This window comes from Pelophylax lessonae (genome assembly GCF_965119305.1).
Source record: "Pelophylax lessonae genome assembly, chromosome: 11".
Lineage (NCBI taxonomy): Eukaryota > Metazoa > Chordata > Amphibia > Anura > Ranidae > Pelophylax > Pelophylax lessonae.
The window spans coordinates 52,968,402-52,991,191 of NC_138778.1; the positions used below are offsets into that span (position 1 = coordinate 52,968,402).

The window sequence follows — 22,790 nt, forward strand, 5'->3', positions numbered from 1 at the left end:
ATGTTTTGTCAACACCGGCAAAGCTGGTTGATGCCTGCTAACACCTAGACCCCCCCCAACTTTTTTTGGCGCGATCAGTAATATAATGTTTGTGATGGCAGGCATTGGTCCACTGGTTGATCACTTTTTAGGGGGAGCTTTGATTCGACATTGTAGAAAACCCTTCCCTTGCAGAGTGGCATGCATAACACTCCCCAAACAGCCATTATAGTTCCCTTTTTTAAATTTGCTAGTTCAGCAGAGTTAACCTCTACATTTTATTTGTAGGATATCCAGATAACGCCTACAGATTTGATCACATCTAAGCAGTTTACCAGAACGAGGCACCATGTATGAGGATTTAAACCAGGGGGCAGGAACCACTCAATCAGTCTTACCTGTCAATCGCCAGCAAGTGATGGGTAGTTCGCATCCCTTCCTTGCTGGACTATTCCTCCTACGTATGCAAAGTGGCGCAGGGAAGCCAGCAGTGCTGTGGGGAAAAGAGGGAGCACACGGGGCCTGGACAGGAAGGGTGGCATAGGCGGCATTCACTGAAACCAATCCCCTGTAGTATAGCTCCTTGTCATCCTCCTCGTCCTTGTCAACCTCCTCGTCATCGTCCTCATCCTCCTCTCAGCCACTGTAGGGAGAAAATACAGGGAATCTGTTCCAGTAAAAGCTGCCCCCCACCATCTCTCCTGTCCAGATTCTCCTTCCTTCTGCTGCCCAGTCCTCCCCTTTGTGCTCCACTGGCCCCCCACCTCCCCCTTGCAGTGCTGCTGGCTTCCCCTCGTCTCCTGCCAGCTGCTGCGGGCGATCGTTTCAGGATAGAGAGCAGGGCAAAGAGGCCAGTAAACGTAATTTACTGGCCCTTTGTTTTTCTGAATGAACACAGTGAGTGATCACTACTGATCACCTACTGTTAATTCTTAACTCAAGCAAAATTAAAGTAGAGGTGTGGCCAAAGCTATTTTGTCTATTCTTCTCATGTAGGTCACAGGAGTGCAGTTAGTTCTGCACTCCTGTGACCCTTTGTCTGCTGACCATTGGATTAAAGCCCGCTGTCAGCTGATGTCACTCAGCCAGTCCAGGCTCTGGAAGGATCCCAACCTTTTATAGTCCAAATCCACCCAGATGTCTGAATAGGCAGCTTGATCAGCCTTTCAGTGAGCCGCTTGGAGAACTCAGTGAAGACTGAAAACTGAGCATAAAACAGACTTTGATCTCACTTCTCAGTCTGTCTCTGAAGAGGCAGGGAACAGATGCTGCATCAGATCAATGATACATCCAACCTAGGTAGGTGAGTATAATTTTTTTTTTTTTTTTTTTAAACCCAAACTTCTCTTAAAGTTTTTACCATGCTTCAAGTGATTGTAAAGGATATGGATTTCTTTTTTTTAAATTAAAAAACATGTCTGTACTTATCTGCTCTGTGCGAACCTCCTCTTTTCGGATCTCCTGCTGGTGCTCCTGGCCCCTCACCTCTGCCCAGTGCCCCCCACGGGAAGCCGCTCCCCATGGGGGCACTCGTGCGTGCAACAGGACTCATCACTGGCTTTGGTTAACGACATTGGGAGCCAGTGGCTCCTGGTGCTACGGCAAAGCCAGCAAGACACAGAAGTGAGGGGAGAGCAGAGCTGCAGACGAGCATGGCGCTGGATGGAATGAGGGCTCAGGTAAGTAAAATCTGGGTGAGGAGGTGATTCTGACACCTAAACATTTTTTACCTTAATGCAGTAAAGTAAAAAATGTGTAGGATTTACAACTACTTTCAGTTTAATGAGCAGGAAGGCTGCAAAGCTCTTCCTGTTTATTCTATGCAGCGGAGGCTGAAGAGATAGACTTAGGGCTGTGTCCTCAATCACTTTCTGTCTAAGTTTAGACCCCTGATGTTTTTACAAAAGCCCCCCTCAATAGGGCTGTTAAATTTGCAAAAAATCATACAAAAACTGACATTGTCCACTTACTACTTGACTCTACTTGACATTGGTTTTATTCTGTTTCCAAGTCTTCCTTAGAGCAGTTGTAACCTTAAACAGTGTTTAAACACTTTTTTAAAATAGATCAATCTAACTACCGGTATATCATATATCTATTTCTTTTTTTAACTTGCCTTTAATGTGTTTTCTTTCTTTAAAAGTGCAGGTCACCTGATTGCTGTATGTTCCCGAGCGATTCACGGACCTGATAGTGGGCGTGTATGCTCTGGGACATCCAGGAAATTATGCTGGCTGACGGGTGCCTGCAATTTCAAGGCAGTTAAACGCAAGCATACCCGGCAGCTACACAGGAGGGGGAGGAACGCCTGAAGGAGAATCCACAGGCCAGGATATATGGGCAGAAGGGCTGGCACAACTTTGTACTGACCACTGAAGGTACAAGCACAATGTGCACTTGCACAGCGTGCCTGTGCAAACAGCTGGTTGACACAAGAATTAAACTGACCACGCTAGCATGGAACGGCAGCCAGCGCAGGCAGTGCCAAAATAATAGCAACATCGTAAAGCATATTTTGCTTTAAGAGGGCAACAAAGTAATTTGTTTTAGGTTTACAAACACTTTTAAAGCAGTAGTAAACCACCGGCGATTTTATAAACCTGCAAGGGCAAAGTTTCCAGTGGAGGCTCTCCAATCTTCACCGGATCCTTTATCCAGGTTCGCGGACTCCGGCTGTGTGAATGGCCAGAGCTGTGATGAGGTTACTCCCGTGTATGCGTGCAGGAGCCTCTGTTTACGGCACAGGACTCTGAAGGAACAGCCCGGGTGGCTGTTTCATCAGAGCGCATGTGCCAGTAATGTCACCGGCTGTATGTACAGTAAATATCTCCTAAACAAACATACACAATTTAGGAGATATTTACAGTACCTATATGCAAGCCCTATTATAGGTAAAATTCATTCGTAGGAGTTGACTCCCTCTTTAAATTTAGTTAGGCCTTGCTAGTTAGTTTCTTAAAAAAAAAAAAAAGTGCTGAGCCCTGGTGATCCCTTTAAAGCGGTAGTATACTCATTTTTGTGACTTTTACCTATTGGTAAGCTTATAATAAGGCTTACCTGTAGGTACAATTAATATCTCCTAAACCTGAACAGTTTAGGAGATATTTGCCCTGCATGCTGACGCTAGTGGCGCATGCGCTCTGAAGGTCCGGCGGGCCTTCAGAGTTCCATGCCGGCACTTGCCGGAAAATGACTCCCGCGCGCATGCGCGAGAGTGACGTCATCGGGCTCCGGCCACTCACAGCACCGGAGCCGCCGAACCCGGAAGAGACGCCAAGGGAGCATGTCAGCTCCCCCAGCGGTGTCCGGGGGTCCGTGTCGGGGCTTAGTTTTTTAAGGTAAGTATTTCATAATGAGCTAGTATGCGATGTATACTAGCTCATTATGCTTTTGTCTTTTTTTTTTTTTTTTTTTTAGTATACAAACGCTTTCATTTTGTTCAAGTAAATCTCCAGCTCCTCAGAGGTTGCCCTCCCTTGATTTAGGCCGTACTCTTGATTTTGGTTCTGGTTAAATCTAAATGTTTGTGTGCAATGCTCTCTCTTGACATTGCACTCGAACAAGCAGAGATTTGGCTGTGCTGTGTGTGATGCAGCCGTAGGCATCCTGTTAGGATCTATGCCAACTATTATTATTGTTCCGGATTTATACTGTATAGTGCCAACAGTTTGCGCAGCACTTTACAATATAAAGGGAGACAGTACAGTTAAAATACAAAAAAATACAAGAGGGTCCTGCTTTTAAGAGCTAACTACTACAATCAAGACACACGTTAATTCCATTGCTTGTTATGAATGAGCCCTACTTGTCTAATCTGCATTTTATGGACAGCCTTGAACCATACTAGGTTGATTAGGCGGGTATAATGTGACAAAGCTTCTCCGCTCCCAGATCAACCTTCCTCTCCATGGCACTTTCATGCAAGCTTAGGCAGGCCATAGACTGTGCGAATTTCTTTCATGCCACCACAAGTTGCAGAAAAGAAGTTTGCATGATTCCCCCCATCAACACACAGTGTTGACAGGGTAATCCCCTTCTGCTGTGCCATTGTCTACTCCGGGCGGGCCATTGTCTACTCATGTTGGGGGAAATTGGCTTTAAAAGGGGAAATGCAACCTCTTAAACAAATGCAGCTAATATGTGCTGAAGCTTCGCTGCGTTTTCTAACATGGCTGGTTGTTTGTAACGTAAAGTAATTCTAACTATCTGTGGTGTCATGGAGAATGCAATTTATTGCATTTTTAGCTTCCACATAATGGTCTATCAAAGTGCATCTGTCAACTGCTAGGCAAGATCAAAGAGTCATATAGCAGTCAGAAACAACACCAGGAAACGTTTTCTACATATTTATTCCCATGCCATAGAGTCATTTGACGCTACTCTATTGCTCCTTAATGGAAATATTCAAACTGGCCACCCCAAGAGAAGAATTTTACTGTTAAGTTTTAGCATTTATTGGCAGTGGCTGACTTGGTGGAAACGTTAATATGAAGACTGAACTGCTGTACATCCAAGTGGTCTTTTCTTGGTGACAGATTCTCTTTAATGTAATAAAAGACAGACCACATTTCGTTTTAAAGTTTTGTTTTTATTTTTGTTTTTATTTGCTTTCCTTATGATTTTAGTTGCATTGTATTATTTTTTTTTCTTGTTTTATTTTATGTGATTGCAGTAACAAATACTTTGAAGAAACTTGATGATCCAGCTACCAAAGCTGTTACCTTGGAACTGGAACCCAACAAGTTTAAATGCAAGATTTTGGATTGCTCCAAATCTTTTCGCAAAGCCAAATTGCTGCATTACCATATGAAGTATTTCCATGGCGTTGACAAGTCAGAGCAGGATCTGAGTCCTGTCACGAGGCATATGCAGACAAGAGGCTCTTTAGCTCACGAAAAGGCCATTCAGCAAAGCTCAAAGAGAAGACGCACCACATCCGGTTCTCTGCGTAAGACTATTTGCCTTTGTGTCTTGTGGATGTGTGTAGAAGTAGATTGTAGTAGTGTGGCCGTAGAGTGGTATCCAGATCATGGTTGAGACGCTGGTGATTCTGTGGATTTGAAGACACTTTTGCCGCCATTTTCGCAGCTGCATTCATTTCTTTTTACAAGCTACATTTTAAGCTAGTACAGAAAATGTCTGTTGATCTAGCCAGAAATGCAGTGTTCTACTGTCCTGTGATTTTTAACCTTGCAAAAGGTTATCTCCCTTCTAAGCTATTACAGTGGGGAAAATAATTATTTGGTCCCCTGCAGATTTTAAGTTTGACCCATAAAATATCTATAATTTTTATCATAGGTGTATTTTAAATGATAGAGACATAACATCAACCAAAAATCCAGAAGAAAAAACAATACAAATGTTATAAATTAAGTTGCAATTCAGTGAGTAAGATAAAATATTTGATCCCCTACCAACCCACAATAATTTTGGCTCCCACAGACTGGCTACAGAATGTGCTCATGTGGTACACATTAGTCCTGTCAATTTAAGAAGGTGCTCCTGACCGCAATTTGTGTATAAAAGACACCTGTCCACAGAATCATTCTTCGATTCAAACCTTACTATCATGGGCAAGACCAAACAGACGTCAAGGACAAGATTGTAGACCTGTACAAGGCCGGAATGGGTTACAAAGACCATCAGCAATATGCTTGATGAGAAGAAAACTGTTGGAGCGATTATTCGCATATGGAATAAAATACAAAATAACCATCAGTCGTCCTCAGTCTGGAGCTCCATGCAAGGTTTTGCCTCATGGGGTAAGGATAATCATGAGAAAAGTGAGGGATCAGCCCAGAACTACATAGGATGAGCTTGTGAATGATCTCAAGGCAGTTGGTATCACCGTCCCCAAACAAAACCATTGGTAACCTCTGGTGGTGGGGGCTGTACAACCCCACTGATTAATGTGCTATAATGTATTAAAGTGCCTTATACCCATACAAATCATAAAAAATAAAAAAATATCACCAAAAATATAACAGCAAAAGATGTCACCATCAATATATAAAAATGCAAATATTGACTGGGTATGTGAATACCATCCATAAAGTGCGTTGCGTGTGTTAACTAAGAATACATAAACGTAATACAATACTATATATTATGTGCAAATTATAATCAGAAAACCAGAGGCATGCGCCAGTGGTTTATATATAGTCCGTAATATGTGCTGGAAAGAAGAAAGTGCAAACAGTGCAGTATAGTCCTTTTAGTGCAAAGTGCTGATGTAGTAGTGGTGTGACCCTCCACTTCACCTCGGTTGCCGAATGGTAAGGTAGCTCATTTACCAGATCCCGTGGATTTCTGTTGGCGTACGCCAGCAAGAATCAATCTGCGCTTGATCTCATATGCTCCAGGTTCCTGCTGGTATGTAGGGGTCCTCTGGATACGACTTGTGGCTGAAAATGTAAAAGAAAGAAGGCTCCTCATCGTGTAGAAGGTTAAAAACTCCTTTATTTTAAAAACTCTTTACACGAACATCAACGTGAAAAACGTTTAAAAACACTGCAAATCGTACACTCGAAACAGAATAAAACGGGGAAAAAAAAAAGTCTCCGCTCGTGCTCTTACAGACTTATTCCAGCCTCCGAAGACGTCATATCTCTGACGAAACGCATCAAGTTGATACGCACGCTGCCTCGCTCTGAGCCCATCGGTGAACCGCATGCCAAGTTCCCACTTCCGGGCACGGCGCGAGCTTCACCTACAGACTCTGGAGAGCAGCCGCGAGGCTGGAATAAGTCTGTAAGAGCACGAGCGGAGACTTTTTTTTCCCCCCGTTTTATCACTATTTTATTCTGTTTTGGGTGTACGATTTGCAGTGTTTTTAAAAGTTTTTCACGTTGATGTTCGTGTGAAGAGTTTTTAAAATAAAGGAGTTTTTAACCGTCTACACGATGAGGAGCCTTCTTTCTTTTACATTTTCAGCCACAAGTCGTATCCAGAGGACCCCTACATACCAGCAGGAACCTGGAGCATGTGAGATCAGGCACAGATTGATTCTTGCTGGCGTACGTGCACAGGAATCCATGGGATCTGGTAAGTGAGCTATCTTACCATTCGGCACCCGAGGTGAAGTGGAGGGTCACACCACTACTATATCAGCACTTTGCACTAAGAGGACTATACTGCACTGTTTGCTCTTTCTTCTTTCCAGCACATATTACGTACTATATATAAACCACTGGCGCATGCCCAGTCAATATTTGCATTTTTATATATTGATCATCTTTTGCTGTTATATTTTTGGTGATATTTTTTATGATTTGTATGGGTATAAGGCACTTTAATACATTATAGCACATTAAGCAGTGGGGTTCTACAGCCCCCACCACCAGATGTTAGCGCAGTTTTTTTCAACTTTCTTTGCACACACCTAACTATATATATATATATATATATATATATATATATATATATATATATATATATATATATATATATAGTTAAGTTTTGAACTTGCGGCTTACCACTTAAGAAATTATATCCCAGAGGCGCGACTGAAGACACACATATAAAACCATTGGTAACCCAGTACGCCACCATAGATTGAAATCCTGCAGCGCCCGCAAGGTCCCCTTCCTCAAGAAGGCACATGTACAGGTCCATCTGAAGTATGCCAATAAACATCTATTCTAAATGATTCAGAGAAGGATTGAGAGAAAGTGCTGTGGTTAGATGAGACCAAAATTTGAGCTCTTAAACATTGCACATTTCTTCCTCCAAACATGGAGAGTTGAGCTAGACTATGACTTTAAAAAAAAAAGGGAAATTGAGGGAATAGAGGAATATATACAGGTCCCTCTCAAAAAATTAGCATATTGTGATAAAGTTCATTATTTTCTGTAATGTACTGATAAACATTAGACTTTCATATATTTTAGATTAATTACACACAACTGAAGTAGTGCAAGCCTTTTTTTTGTTTTAATATTGATGATTTTGGCATACAGCTCATGAAAAAAACTAAATTCCTATCGCAAAAAATTAGCATATCATGAAAAGGTTCTCTAAACTAGCTATTAACCTAATCATCTGAATCAACTAATTAACTCTAAACACCTGCAAAAGATTCCTGAGGCTTTTAAAAACTCCCAGCCTGGTTCATTACTCAAAACCGCAATCATGGGTAAGACTGCTGACCTGACTGCTGTCCAGAAGGCCATCATTGACACCCTCAAGCAAAAGGACACAGAAATTTCTGAACGAATAGGCTGTTCCCAGAGTGCTGTATCAAGGCACCTCAGTGGGAAGTCTATGGGAAGGAAAAAGTGTGGCAGAAAACGCTGCACAACGAGAAGAGGTGACCGGACCCTGAGGAAGATTGTGGAGAAGGACCGATTCCAGACCTTGGGGGACCTGCGGAAGCAGTGGACTGAGTCTGGAGTAGAAACATCTAGAGCCACCGTGTACAGGCATGTGCAGGAAATGGGCTACAGGTGCTACATTCCCCAGGTCAAGCCACTTTTGAACCAGAAACAGCGGCAGAAGCGCCTGACCTGGGCTACAGAGAAGCAGCACTGGACTGTTGCTCAGTGGTCCAAAGTACTTTTTTCCGATGAAAGCAAATTTTGCATGTCATTCGGAAATCAAGGTGCCAGAGTCTGGAGGAAGACTGGGGAGAGGCAAATGCCTGAAGTCCAGTGTCAAGTAACCACAGTCAGTGATGGTCTGGGGTGCCATGTCAGCTGCTGGTGTTGGTCCACTGTGTTTTATCAAGGGCAGGGTCAATGCAGCTAGATATCAGGAGATTTTGGAGCACTTCATGCTTCCATCTGCTGAAAAGCTTTATGGAGATGATTTCATTTTTCAGCACGACCTGGCACCTGCTCACAGTGCCAAAACCACTGGTGAATGGTTTACTGACCATGGTATTACTGTGCTCAATTGGCCTGCCAACTCTCCTGACCTGAACCCCATAGAGAATCTGTGGGATGTTGTGAAGAGAAAGTTGAGACGCAAGACCCAACACTCTGGATGAGCTCAAGGCCGCTATCGAAGCATCCTGGGCCTCCATAACACCTCAGCAGTGCCACAGGCTGATTGCCTCCATGCCACGCCACATTGAAGCAGTCATTTCTGCAAAAGGATTCCCGACCAAGTATTGAGTGCATAACTGAACATAATTATTTGAAGGTTGACTTTTTTTTTGTATTAAAAACACTTTTTCTCTTACGTCCTCCGACAGTCGCCGCCTCTTCATATTCGTCACATATGGGGTATTAGACTTTGCTCCGAAGGAGTAGCTAGGCAACAGAATATGTTAACAATAAAGCTTTAACATATCCCACCCTCAAGGGGTGGTCCCCTCAGTCAATACCCTCCTACTTCCTGCAACCATATCTCAGTTTTAATGTCTAGCTTGTCAGGAGTGGCTGGCTCTCTCTGTGCTGGGACTTTTTGTCCCAGACTCTTTCTTCTTTTTGATATTTTGTTTGAGTTTTTCTCTCTACCTTTACTTAGCTGTTATTTTTGTCAGCATTAGTTAGTTCTTCGGACGAAGAGGATCATGCGGACTGGGTCTCGGGCTGATCCCCCTGGTCGCAGGTCGTGGGTCAGTGGCTTCCCAGTCTGCCATCGAGCGTTCAGCCAGGTAACGCTCCTGGCACAGTGAACGACCCATCCCTGTTCGGTGCAGGGATGATTGGTGAGGTGGCTACCTCACCGGACGCTGTGCGGTTTCTGAACCGCCATTGTGTGCGTCTTGAATTGCGACTCTCCCTGCCTCATGTGCAGCGGCTTGTTCGCCTGTGCGGGTTCCCCACGCCATGTGAGGTAAGTGTATCTATGTGGGGACCTGTCTGTCTGGGGGGGGTCTCAGTCTGGGACTGTGTAACCTGCCTTTAATCACACTGCTTGTCTCCCTATCTCTCGGCTGCATGCTGTGGGCTGCAAGGGGGGGGGGGAGCTGTATGACACTGAGTATGTCAGGCTGGGCAGTGTGAGGAGCTGTGTGCTGTGGGGCATGTTTTTAATGGCATGTTGGGGCATATACAGCGATCGCTGCGGCGATCTATCATGTATCCATATAATGGGATAATATTGTGTGTGATTTATGCACTGTGGAGCGGCGATTTCGGCGCCAAACGACGCCATTTTACCGTTGCCCGCTCCGGCCGCATGGTTTACATGCACGGCGGCCATTTTCTTGTAGCCTCCATAGGCTTACATAGAGCGCCCTGGCAGCATCACTTCCTCTCTCCTGGAAGCACCGATCGAGGCAGCAGCAGCAGCAGCGGAGTCTCCTCAGGTTTTATCCTTCTATTCCTGTGTTCCATTGCCTGTATTCAGTCTGTATATTCCCTGTGGGGGTCTCATTGTGCCTGAGTGTGGTGCGGTGGGCTGCGCTTGCCGCGCTTGCTGTAAGGGGGCAGTTAACCCTTGGTTGTCTGGCATACAGGGGCAATGGATTCTCAGGAGGGCAAGTTTCCCACAGTATTGGTGGAAAGCCAGGGGACCGCTGTTTCCCCCCCAGGGGGGGATTTAGCCACTATTGTGGCGGGCCTTGCTGCACAGGTGCAAATGCTGGTGGCTGCTCAATCTACTAAACGGCCCAGAGTTGCTCTGTCCTCTGATTCTGAGGGTGAAGGTGATGGGGCTGTTCTGGCGGGGACCCCCCTGTCGGGGTCCCGCTCCTCTCTTGATCTAGTGGGGTCTGAGGTAGAGGCTGAAGTTGAGGGGGTTGATAATTCTCCCCCTGGCTCGCCTGAAGAGCTTGCAATCATGGATGAGTTGATTGCTTCCATTAAGCAGACGCTACGTTTGCAGGACGAGGTGTGTCCCCCAGCTGCCTTGGCGGCTTATGGGACGCAGAGAAAACGCAGGACGCCGCAGGTTTTTCCCTGCAATGCTGATTTTCAGCGCGCTGTTAAGGACCAATGGCGCGATTTGCGCAAGCCTTTTGCGGTACCAAGTAAATTTAAGCTGCGTTATCCTTTCTCGCCTGCCACTGATGAACGGTGGTGTGTGCCTCCGCCAGTGGATCATGCTATTGCGGTTTTGAACAAAGCCACTGCGATCCCTGCAGAGGGATCCCCTGTTTTCCGTGATGCCACGGATAGGAGACTGGAGTCTCTTGCCCGTCATACTTATTCTGTTACGGGTTCTATGCTTAAGGCTCTGTTTGCTTCTCTCATGGCGGCCCAGGCGATCGCAAGTTGGACGCAGATGCTTAGGCGCGTCCTAGTGGCCGATTCGGCCTCGGCGGCGACCCTGGATATGGTGGATCAGATCCACCAGGGTGTCATGTATCTGTGTGATGCGGACCTGGACCTGATTCCGTTGGCCGCGCGTGTGCACAGCGTGGCGGTGTTGTCTCGCCGCCTGGTTTGGTTGAAATGTTGGTCGGTGGACCAATCTTCACGTAAAACCTTAGCCAATCTGCCTTATGATGGGTCTCGCCTTTTTGGGGAGTCCCTGGATGTGTTGATTAAGGGGATTACCGGGGGTAAGAGCACTCTCTTGCCCCATTTCCCCAAGGCTAAGGGGGCTTCTGGGAAGAAGCATGCTCATTTTCGGCCCCCTCAGGGGTCCTTTCGTGCCTTTCGGCCGCACTACAAGGGCAAACCGTTCAAGGGCCAAGGCTCTCAGAAGAAGCCCTGGTCTGGGAAACAGAAGTCCGGTCAATCCGGACCTGCGGCCCATAACAGTTCGGCCTGAAGGGGCGCCCTCACCCAGTTTTGGGGTGGGGGGACGCTTGCTCGGTTTTCTTCAGCCCTGGTTGGCCCGTGTGAGGGACAGATGGGTTCTGGAAATCGTTCGATCTGGTTACAAGATCGAGTTTCTCTCTCGGCCGGAGAGCAGATTTTTTCCCTCAAATCTTCAACTGTCTCCAGAGCGCCTGCGGGATCTGCACCTGGCGGTGCGGGACCTGAGGGCTCAGGGAGTGGTGGTTCCGGTGCCTCATCGGGACAGATTTCGGGGGTTTTATTCCAATCTGTTCACCGTGCCCAGGAAGGAGGGCAAGGTTCGTCCGATTCTGGACTTGAAAGCTCTGAACCGCTCTGTGCGAGTTCGCAAGTTCCGCATGGAATCCCTGCGCTCGGTGGTGGCTGCCCTGGTTCCGGGGGAATTCATGGCCTCCATCGATTTTGAAGGATGCGTACCTTCACATCCCCATATTCGAGGGTCATCAGAAGTACCTTCGATTTGCCATTGCGGAGGATCACTACCAGTTTGTGGCGTTGCCCTTTGGGCTCGCCTCGGCTCCGCGGGTCTTCACCAAGGTGCTTGCACCGGTTCTGGCATTATTGAGAGCCCAGGGCATTTCTGTCCTGGGGTATCTGGACGACATTCTGGTTCGGTCTGCGACCAGACAGGGTCTGGAGAAGGACCTGTCTGTCACAATGCAAACTCTGCAGGAGTTCGGTTGGACGATAAATGTTCCAAAGTCGACACTGAGTCCGTCGGTTCGTCTCCCCTATCTGGGAATGATACTGGACTCGGTGCAGGCGAAGGTCTTCCTGCCGGAAGAAAAACTCAGGACTCTTCAGGAGGAAGTCAGGTCCCTCAGGGACGTTCCACACTCGTCTCTGCGGACGGGTATGAGATGTCTGGGATTGATGGTCTCGGCCTTCGAGGCGATTCCTTTCGCGCAGTTTCACACGCGGGGTCTCCAAGCGGAGATCCTGTCCAGGTGGGACGGGCGACCTCAATCTCTGGATCTTCAGGTCTCGTTGAGTCATCGCACCAGGGAAAACCTTCTGTGGTGGCTCCAGTCCCCGTTGGTGTCCGGGGGCAAGTCGTTTCGTCCGATCTCGTGGACGATAATCACCACGGATGCCAGCCTGTCGGGCTGGGGTGGTGTTCTGGGCGTTCTGTCCGCCCAGGGGACCTGGTCGGAGGGGGAGTCTTCCCTTCCGATCAACATTCTGGAATTGCGTGCGATAAGGCTCTGTCTTCATCGCTGGACGGACCGGCTGCAGGGCTGCCCGGTTCGGGTGCAGACGGACAATGCCACGGCGGTGGCCTACATCAACCACCAAGGGGGCACCAGGAGTGCCCGAGCGGCTCGAGAAGTGGCCGACATTCTGTCTTGGGCCGAGACTCATGTCCCGGCGATAACGGCGGTTCACATTCCGGGAGTGGAGAACTGGCAGGTGGACTATCTGAGTCGCCAGACCCTGGATCAGGGGGAATGGTCTCTCCACCCGGCTGTCTTCCAGATGTTGTGCGCGAAGTGGGGTCTTCCAGATGTGGACCTGTTCGCGTCTCGCCTCAACTACAAGGTGAAGAGGTTCGTGGCAAGGACGCGCGACCCTCGGGCAGACGCGTCGGACGCGTTAGTGGCCCCGTGGCATCAGTACAGGCTGATGTACGCGTTTCCACTGATTCAGTTGCTGTCCAGGTTCCTTCGCAGGTTGCACTCGGAACGCAGCACGGTGATTCTTGTGGCACCGGACTGGCCTCGCCGGTCCTGGTACGCAGACCTCGTGAATCTGGCGGTCGACGCTCCTTGGCGTCTGCCTCTTCGAGACGATCTACTGTCTCAAGGACCGATTTACCATCCTGCTTTACAGTCGCTGGCTTTGACGGCCTGGCTGTTGAGACCGAGGTCCTGAAGGAGAAGGGTCTCTCTCCAGAGGTCGTTCATACTTTGATCAACGCGAGGAAGTCTTCCTCGGGGAAGGTTTATTACCGTACTTGGAAGGCCTATTTTGCCTGGTGTGAGTCCAGGGGGTTTTCGCCCCGCACGTACTCGGTTTCCCGTGTGCTGTCTTTCCTTCAGACGGGTGTCGATCAGCGTTTGGCGCTGGCTACGATTAAGGGTCAGGTGTCGGCGCTGGCCGTTCTGTTTCAACGTCCCGTGGCTTCCAACTCCTTGGTTGGCACTTTTATTCAGGGTGTGCGGCATCTGGTTCCTCCTAGGAGGGATCCTTTGCCCCCTTGGGACTTGAATCTAGTCCTGTCTGTGTTACAACGTGCTCCTTTTGAACAGATCAGGGAGATCTCGTTGTCTATGTTGTCCAAAAAGGTCGCCTTTTTGGTGGCGATCACTTCGGCTCGCAGAGTGTCGGAACTGGCGGCTTTGTCCTGCAAGTCTCCGTACCTGGTTGTTCATTTGGATAAGGTGGTCTTGCGACCTAATCCTTCTTTTCTACCGAAACGAGTTTCGGAATTCCATCTTAACGAGGATATTGTTTTGCCTTCGTTGTGCACGAAGCCTAAACATCCGAAGGAGGTGAGATTGCACTCTCTGGATGATGTTCGGGCGATAAGGGTTTACCTTAAATCGACTGAGTCTTTTCGTAAGACTGACTCCTTGTTTGTTCTTCCAGAGGGTCCTCGGAAGGGCATGGCGGCTTCCGCCTCTACCATTGCCAAATGGATCAGGCAGACCTTTGAACAGGCCTATTCCTTGCAGGGGAAGGTTCCCCCTGTGCCTGTGAAGGCGCACTCTACTAGATCACTGAGTACGTCTTGGGCCTGCCGTCATGGGGCTTCTGTAGCCCAGGTGTGTAAGGCGGCGACTTGGTCGACCGTACACACTTTCACAAAATTCTACAAAGTAGATGTTCAGGCATCGGCGGATGCTTCCTTTGGCCGCAAGGTTCTTAGTGCGGCTGTTCCATAGGGTCCCTTGTTGGGGACTCCTGGCTGTTGGGATAGTTTTTTTGTATCCCCTGGTTTTTTTGTCTTTTCCTGGGTTGTTGCTCCTGTTGAGCACTTATTTTTGCTGTTGCCCAGCTGGTTTCCTTCCTTTGGTAAGGTTCCTTTCTTTGATGTGGAGACTGCGTTGCCTTTCGGCGCGGATGCGTTTCCCACCCCTCATGTTTGCACTGCTTTGGGACGTCCCCATATGTGACGAATATGAAGAGGCGGCGACTGTCGGAGGACGTAAGAGAAAACGGAATTTTTGTAAAATCTTACCTGTAAAATTCCTTTCTCTGAGTCCTCCGACAGTCGCCGCCCCCGCCCCCGCCCCTCTTTTGGGGTTTGAATGTATACTCTACTGCTATTCCACTAAAACTGAGATATGGTTGCAGGAAGTAGGAGGGTATTGACTGAGGGGACCACCCCTTGAGGGTGGGATATGTTAAAGCTTTATTGTTAACATATTCTGTTGCCTAGCTACTCCTTCGGAGCAAAGTCTAATACCCCATATGTGACGAATATGAAGAGGCGGCGACTGTCGGAGGACTCAGAGAAAGGAATTTTACAGGTAAGATTTTACAAAAATTCCGTTTTTTTTTATTGGTCGGATGAAATATGCTAATTTTTCGAGATAGGAATTTTGGTTTTTCATGAGCTGTATGCCAAAATCATCAATATTAAAACAATAAAAGGCTTGCACTACTTCAGTTGTGTGTAATGAATCTAAAATATAGTCTGTTTATCAGTACATTACAGAAAATAATGAACTTTATCACAATATGCTAATTTTTTGAGAAGGACCTGTATATAATATACTATGACCCTAAGCACACCATCCTACAGTCAAGCATGAAGGTGGAAACAATATGCTTTAGGGCTGCTTCTCGGCTAAAGGTACAGGCCAACTTTGCCACATTGAGGGGCCAATGGACGGTGCCATGTATTGTACATTTTGGATGAGAACCTTCTTCTCTCAGCCAGAACACTGAAGATGGGTCATGGATGGGTCTTCCAGCATGACAATGACCCAAAATATACCACCATGGCAAATAAAGGAGTGGCTCAAGAAGAAACCCATTAAGGCCATGGAGTGGCCTAGCCAGTCTCCAGACCTTAATCCTATAGAAAATTTATAGAGGGAGCTCTAACTTCCAGTTGCCAAGCGACAGCCAAGAAACCTAAGTCTACGTTCACATCTAGGCATTGCTTTTTTCCAGGCATTTTGATAGGGCGTTTTACCAGTAAAACGCTTGTAAAAACACCTATCGCCTTTCCAGCGTTTACAGGCGTTTTTGCCCCATTGACTTAATGCAATCTGCCCAAAAAGAAGCTTATGTACTTTTTGGAGCATCAGGCATTTTGCTCAAGGCGTCGGAACGCTCAGATGTGAACAGGGGCCATTGAAATGAATAGGATTTGTCTAGTTTGGCGTTTTTTGAGCTGATCCTTAGAGCTGAAAAAAGCCCCAAAATGCCTACATGTGAACGTAGCCTTAAGGATTTAGAGACCTGTAAAGAGTGAACCAAAATGTGTGCAAACCTGGTCACTAACTACAAGAAACATCTTACCTCTGTGCTTGCCTACAAGGGTTTCTCCATGGAATACTAAGTTACGTTTTGCTTGGGGATAAAATACTTATTTTACTCACCAAACTGCAACTCAATTTCTAATGTTTGTATTCTGTGTTTTTTCTGGATTTTTGGTTGATATTCTGTCTTTCATTTTTAAGCGGTTGTAAACCCTAAAAAAAAAAAACCTGCAAGACAAAGGCATAATGAGCTAGTATGCATCGCATACTAGCCCATTATGTGTAACTTACCTTAGAACGAAGCCCTGACACGGACCCCCGGACATCGCTGCGGGCGCTGCCATGATCCCTCGCCGTCTCTTCCGGGTTCGGCAGTGATTGGCCGAAAGAGACGGCTCCGGCGCGATGATTGGCCGGAACCGCGATGACGTCACTCCCGCGCATGCGCGCGGGATTGATTTCCCGGCAAACAAAATTGAAGGTCCCCCCGGACCTTCAGAGCGCATGCGCCGCTTGCGCGAGCGGCTGCATGCACTGCAAATATCTCCTAAACCATGCCGGTTTAGGAGATATTATTTGTACCTACAGGTAAGCCTTATTATAGGCTTACCTGTAGGTAAAAGTGTCAAAAAGCGGGATACTACCGCTTTAAATACACCTATGATAAAAATGATAGACCTTTTTTCATTTCTTTTTATTGGTGGGCAAACTTACAAAATCTGCAGGGGTTCAAATAAGTATTTTCCCCGCTGTATCTGTAAACTACCAATTGCCCTGTCTCCAATATAATGGACATGAAGAGAGCTACAGTAGATTTGCTTGCAGTCCAAATCAGGAGACCACTAGTGTGAAAGCTTTAAATAATGGAGAAAAAATAATTTTTTGTAAAAAAACATTTAGACATATTTTATTAAAGACAATGGTACAAACATGAATATTATTTTAAAACATATACAAGAAAGGAGAAGGCACTTGATTATGTCTGCTCAACATGTTTCACCATCTTGTAGTGGCTTCTTCAGGAGACTGACAAACATCTTTCTCAAGTTAACATTCTCAAATAACTGAACTTTAGCTCATAAAGTGGAGGAAGTTGTAGATGGAAATTGCCCTTAAATGAGGGGAGATTGAGTCAACCGCCAAACATGCGTCACACCATAGAGGAGGAACAATCCAAACCACAGGAAAAGCCTTCGAATCGGAAGGTTGAGTTAATAAGACAGCAACATATGCCCCACAAGTGTACAGCTGGTATGAGGTTTCCTGAAGGTTATATCAAATTTACCGAAGGAACTCCCCAATGGGATTTCACTTGTCCCTGGCTAGTTTAACAAACCAGGCAGGCACAACTTGGCTGGGGCAGAGTCAAAAATCTCAAGATGACAATCCTCCAAATGGAGGAAGGTCCCAGGCGACACTCCTGTGTGTAGTCTCCCTCCAACTCGCTAGACAGCCCAAACTGATAAAGGTGCAGTTTGTCCATCTGACATGCATATCCGCTGAGCTTTTGACGACTATAGTAACAAGCCAAAAGGTTTCCAGCATGTTTCTTCTACAGCCGTGTTAAGGTATAGCCCCATGCATAGGACAGTCACATGGCTACTCAAATTATTTGTGGCAAGTGACCATTTCCACTTCTGTCTGGTCAGCATTACTAGGGTGGTCTGTCTGCTGTAATGCTTTTAAGTCTTCTAAGCACCTCTCCGGGACTGTCAACAGACCCATCTCACTAGTAGGCATTCCTTTGGTGCTTTTAGATCATCTATTGAAGAAGCCCAGACAATTGGCTGTGTATGCAGTGGAAATGTATTTATGGATGCTGTTTTACTACCTATGCAATTGTTACGGTGTTCATCTGGTCTTGTGATTTACATATCTCTGCTGCAGATGCAGGTGAAAACATCCCAACAGCCGGTGTCTGTAATAGTGAACGGCTTCAGGCCTGGTTTATCAGAACTTCTTATTTAGTGCCCTAAGAGCCGGTTCACACTGCCGCGACCATACGTCGCCCCATGTCGGAGCGACTTTACCGCGACTTCATCGCGACTTGTGAATTATTTTGCGCGACTTATATGACAAGACGACTTTGTGTTTGGCCAATCAGAATATGATGTGTTGTGACCTAATTCCCCTTTTTCTGTTTTGTTTTTTTTACTCATTTCCTCATTGCCCACCAGTGCCACGTATCAGTGTCCACCAGTGCCACTGCCCACCAGTGCCACGTATGTGTCCACCAGTGCCACTGAACACCAGTGCCACGTATCAGTGTCCACCAGTGCCACATATCAGTGCCACGAATCAGTGTCCACCAGTGCCACATATCAGTGTCCACCAGTGCCACATATCAGTGTCCACCAGTGCCACGTATCAGTGTCCATCAGTGCCACGAATCAGTGTCCACCAGTGCCACATATCGGTGCCACAAATCAGTGTCCACCAGTGCCACATATCAGTGTCCACCAGTGCCACGAATCAGTGTCCACCAGTGCCACATGTCAATGCCACGAATCAGTGCCACGTATCTGTTTCCACCAGTGCCACTCACACAGACCAAGCAGAGATAATGGAATATGTATACCATTATGTATATTATACACTTATGGGTACACATCTTCCCAGAATTCTGTCATCTCAGTTTCCTTAAGTAAACCTTAACTTAAAAAGTAAAAGATTGCCTTCCTATAGCAGTGATGGCGAACCTTGGCCCCCCAGATGTTTTGGAACTTCATTTCCCATGATGCTCAACTACACTGTAGAGTGGATGAGCATCATGGGAAATGTAATTCCAAAACATCTGGAGTGCCAAGGTTCACCATCTCTGTCATATAGGGTACGGCTAAAAATTGTAATTGTGCCTAAACAGTACCCTAAAAAACTGATGACTAGGCATATTTTCCCACATGCATTTAGCCCTTGTTCACATTGATGCTACTTTTTCAAATTGTGATATTTTACTTGAAGTAGCAAGACATCTCTGCAGCTTCATGCACAGATGTCTATTGAAGTCACACTTGAAATCGGCAAAAGTGTAGTGCAAGAACTACTTTTCCAATTCAGTGCGGCGCTGCAAAGTCGGTGTTGCACTAATTGGAACGGTGCCACTGCCAGCAATAGGCTGCGATCTTGTCAGGTCAAATCTCATGACGAATTGCTTTATTGTGAATGAGGGCTCGAAGTAACTGGAAGTGTGTTGATAAAGTAATGCATGTTACTTTGCACTTTCATGAACTGCTGCTGTTTTGCAAAAAGAGGCCATTCATAAAATTACAGTGCCAGATGTTTGTCACCATTACTTCTGAACAGTTGATCACATCGCCTCATTTTGTTTTTGAAATGTGGGCCAGCAGTGACAGGTAAACTCCTGGCGTTTGTCAGCTTAGGGAAAAGGATCTATGGGCCTTCATATTTTGTAAATTTTTATGTTTAAATTATGCATTTGATTGTATATAGCGGTATTCATTTGTGCTTCCTTTGCCGCACATTCCTTTTTTTTCTTTTTTCCCTCTATAAATCAAGAAGAATGCAGTGTGAATCCTCAGAAATGCAAGATATTTCCCTTAGAAGAAGTAGAACTAAAGGCAAAACTTTTTTTTTTTTTTCTTTTGATGGAGTGGCGAGGGATTAGAGCCCCTGTCTGGTTTTTATTGCCATACCTGCCCCTGTTAAGGAGATTCACCCTCTCTATTTGTCCTGTTTACCATTATCCTTGAAAGTAAAAGTAAAGAAATCTCCGATTTTGGGTTTTCCCCAGAAAAATAATAGAGGGGAGATCTTCCAATGAGGTCACTAGTTCTGGTGACCTGGGGGTCCCCAAGAAATTCCTATAATTTGCAGGAACTCCTCCCATTTCCTGTTTGGCTTTGGGACAGGAAGTAAAGGAAAATATCCACAATGGGACAAGGATGGCGGGTTTTAACCCTTCCTCATTCTATCCAAGATGGAAAAAATCGTTTTACTTTATACAGGAAAAAAATATCACGCCCCAGTTGTGTTAAAGACTGAAGATTGTCACCATCTGGTGTCTGCTACAAATTGGAAGTGTATTTATAGGAGGTGGCTAATTTTTTTTTTCTTTCTGTATCACCACAAGTTTATTCCATAAATTAAAATATTTGTGTGGGGGTACATGGTATAATTTCTAGAGGTGCACCAAATTTAAAGTTCAGAATTCATTTGGCCAAAACCAAAAATGGCCGTTTTTTTAAATATATATTTTTATGCATAATTGTATTCAACTTTTTAATTAAGATCATGAATTTAAATAAATATTAATTTGTCGGCCATTATCTGCACCTTTTTAGCGCAAGAAAAATGCTTTCTCTTTGAATTCCATGTGTCTTTACACTGGTCTGTTTGCGCTTCCGTTGTGTTTAAAAATCCATTCTTTTTTTTTTGTTGTTTTCTGCCCCATTATCAGCATCTTTTTTCTCGATTGACAAAATGCCAAAAACACAATTTTTGGCTGATATGTTTTGGCCGCCGAAATTTCGGTGCGTTCTGCAGAGTGAATTGAATAATTTCATGCTAATGGGAGATTCCAATCCATTTTATTTACTGCAAACCTACAAAGAGGGTAGAAATAGCAACCGCTCATCTGTTAATACTTGCAAGTGCATTAAAAACTATTTTCCATACTACTGACCACTAAGCCATCGTGCTGATCTCCTGTATGTCCTGTGGGGACCTCCCAGTTATCTGCATCTAATTGATTTATTTTTTTTGACCAAATACTAAGTATACTTCATTTCCAGCACAATGACAGTTGCATCCTGTGTGTCTGTGAGGATATGAATGAATACAAAGCGCATGTTTGCCATTAGGATCCATTTACAAGAGCTGAAAGCAGCTGTATGTAGGCTGTTTAGGCTACGTTCACATGTTAGCGATCCAGGAATCATTGCAAATCAAGGGACGCCTGTACGTTGCCGTTGATTTGCAATGGCACCCCAAACGCTGTGCGATGTTGCCGCGATTTCCGATTTGCCGAATCGCGGTAACATCGCGCAAACAAAATCGCGGGTCGCATGAGGCCCCAAAGAAGCTCTTGTACATTTTTTGGGCGTCATGCGACCCGCGATTTTGTTTGCGCAATGTTACCGTGATTCGGCAGGCGGAAATCGCAGCAACATTGCACAGCATTTGGGGTGCCATTGCAAATCAACAGCAATGCACAGGCGTCCTGCGATTTGCAATGATTTCCAGAACATGTGAACGTAGCCTTAATGTACTTGAAGTTTGGTATAGTTTTTGTTTTTTCGGCTCTTGTTTTGAGCAGGGTGGTAAGAATCCCCTCAACCAGGCAGTCTGCATATTTTCAAATTATTGAAGGTATATCATTTTCTGGCTTTTCCCTTCCAAAAATATAATGCAGGTTGGCGAGTTAAACTCTGTACTACTTTGTTCACTGCTGAGGAAGTAGTTCCTGACCCTAATTTGAGGCAGTAACATCCTAAATGCTTGCAGTGGACTATCTTGTCTCAGCATTGTGGAAGCTAGGGAAATACTTTTCTACTCAGTTGTGTTAATTTATTTATTTTTTTCTCTTCTAGAATTAGATAGAATTGTCTAAAGTTAGGGCAAGGTCTGTGTAAGGCATTTTAGTTGGGACCAGCAATGTTTTACAATTTCCCCCAGTGCTCTCAACCTTGGTTTGAGTTAAAGTGGTTGTAAACCTCAGACCTGAAATATGAACAAAGCATATCCCAGTGTTTTTCTCCAACTCCGGTCCTCACTGAAAAACTGAAATACACCACAGGTGATATCATTTGCTGCTCAGTGATTGCAGTATTCTAATCTGCATATCCTCACGGTAATACTTAAAATCTGGCCTGTTAGTGTTCCCTGAGGGCCGGAGTTGAGAAACACTGGCATATCCCTTTCTAGTGTGTACTTGTCTCAAACCAGAGCACTAAGTGTCATTTCTGTCTGCTGCTTCTTTCCTCTTCTATCAGCATGAGTCACTTCTGAACCGTTTTCCTGACACACAGATAAAAATGGTGACTGGGGAGGGGACCTCCAGTTGATTGACAGCCTTGGCTCTGTTCCTTTGTGGAGGGCGTTGTGTCCCTTCCCTCCAATCAGCGCTCGGAGCTCTCCTCACTGATGTACCTTCTGCTCTCCACCCTCTGCTTTTCAGAGCGGGGAGATCCTGTGTAAATTCTGCACTTTGATTGGATGTAGGGGAAAGACGGCTGCAGATAAACAGTAAAACGGATGTAGGAAGAGTTGTTTTATCTCTGGGTATCATCTGAGGCCAGTGACTTCACGGGGTATATGGAAGGATTTACAACCACTTTATTACAACTTTAGTATTACTTTAATGTTGGTCTGCATTCCCTCTGTTTGAAATGAAAACAACTGTCCACTAGCGAACCTAATTTTATTTTTTATTTTATCTTTTAGATACTCCACTTCAAATTTCCCTAAGAAGCTCACCCCATGATTTTAGGGATCGATTGTGTGAAAAGAGGCGTCATTCAAGCCCAGCCACAAACAGTTCAAATTCCCACCGACCGTCCCTTAAAGACAAAAGCAAGGAGAACTTAATCCAGAAGTCTCATCGCAAGCCAGACAAGCTGTCTGAAAGTGGTAATCTTTATTTAAAAGTATTAACCAAGAATTTCAATGAGTCTTTTTCATTTTTTTTTTTTTTTTTTTTTACTCAACATAAAGCAGGTGCTGTATT

The 22,790-nt window shown here is 45.7% G+C and overlaps 2 protein-coding genes across 2 annotated transcripts in view; both read left to right on the forward strand.

Moving 5' to 3' along the window:
- The window catches only part of LOC309566766 (ER degradation-enhancing alpha-mannosidase-like protein 2), a 242,145-nt gene that overhangs the window by 106,915 nt on the left and 112,440 nt on the right, over positions 1 to 22,790 (forward strand). The gene's annotated exons all lie outside the window — the stretch shown is intronic.
- The window catches only part of PHF20 (PHD finger protein 20), a 137,148-nt gene that overhangs the window by 85,957 nt on the left and 28,401 nt on the right, over positions 1 to 22,790 (forward strand). Inside the window, exons 11-12 of the mRNA XM_082272227.1 lie at positions 4,652 to 4,927; positions 22,508 to 22,693. Coding sequence (XP_082128353.1) covers positions 4,652 to 4,927; positions 22,508 to 22,693 — 462 coding nt within the window. The remainder of the gene's footprint in view (positions 1 to 4,651; positions 4,928 to 22,507; positions 22,694 to 22,790) is intronic.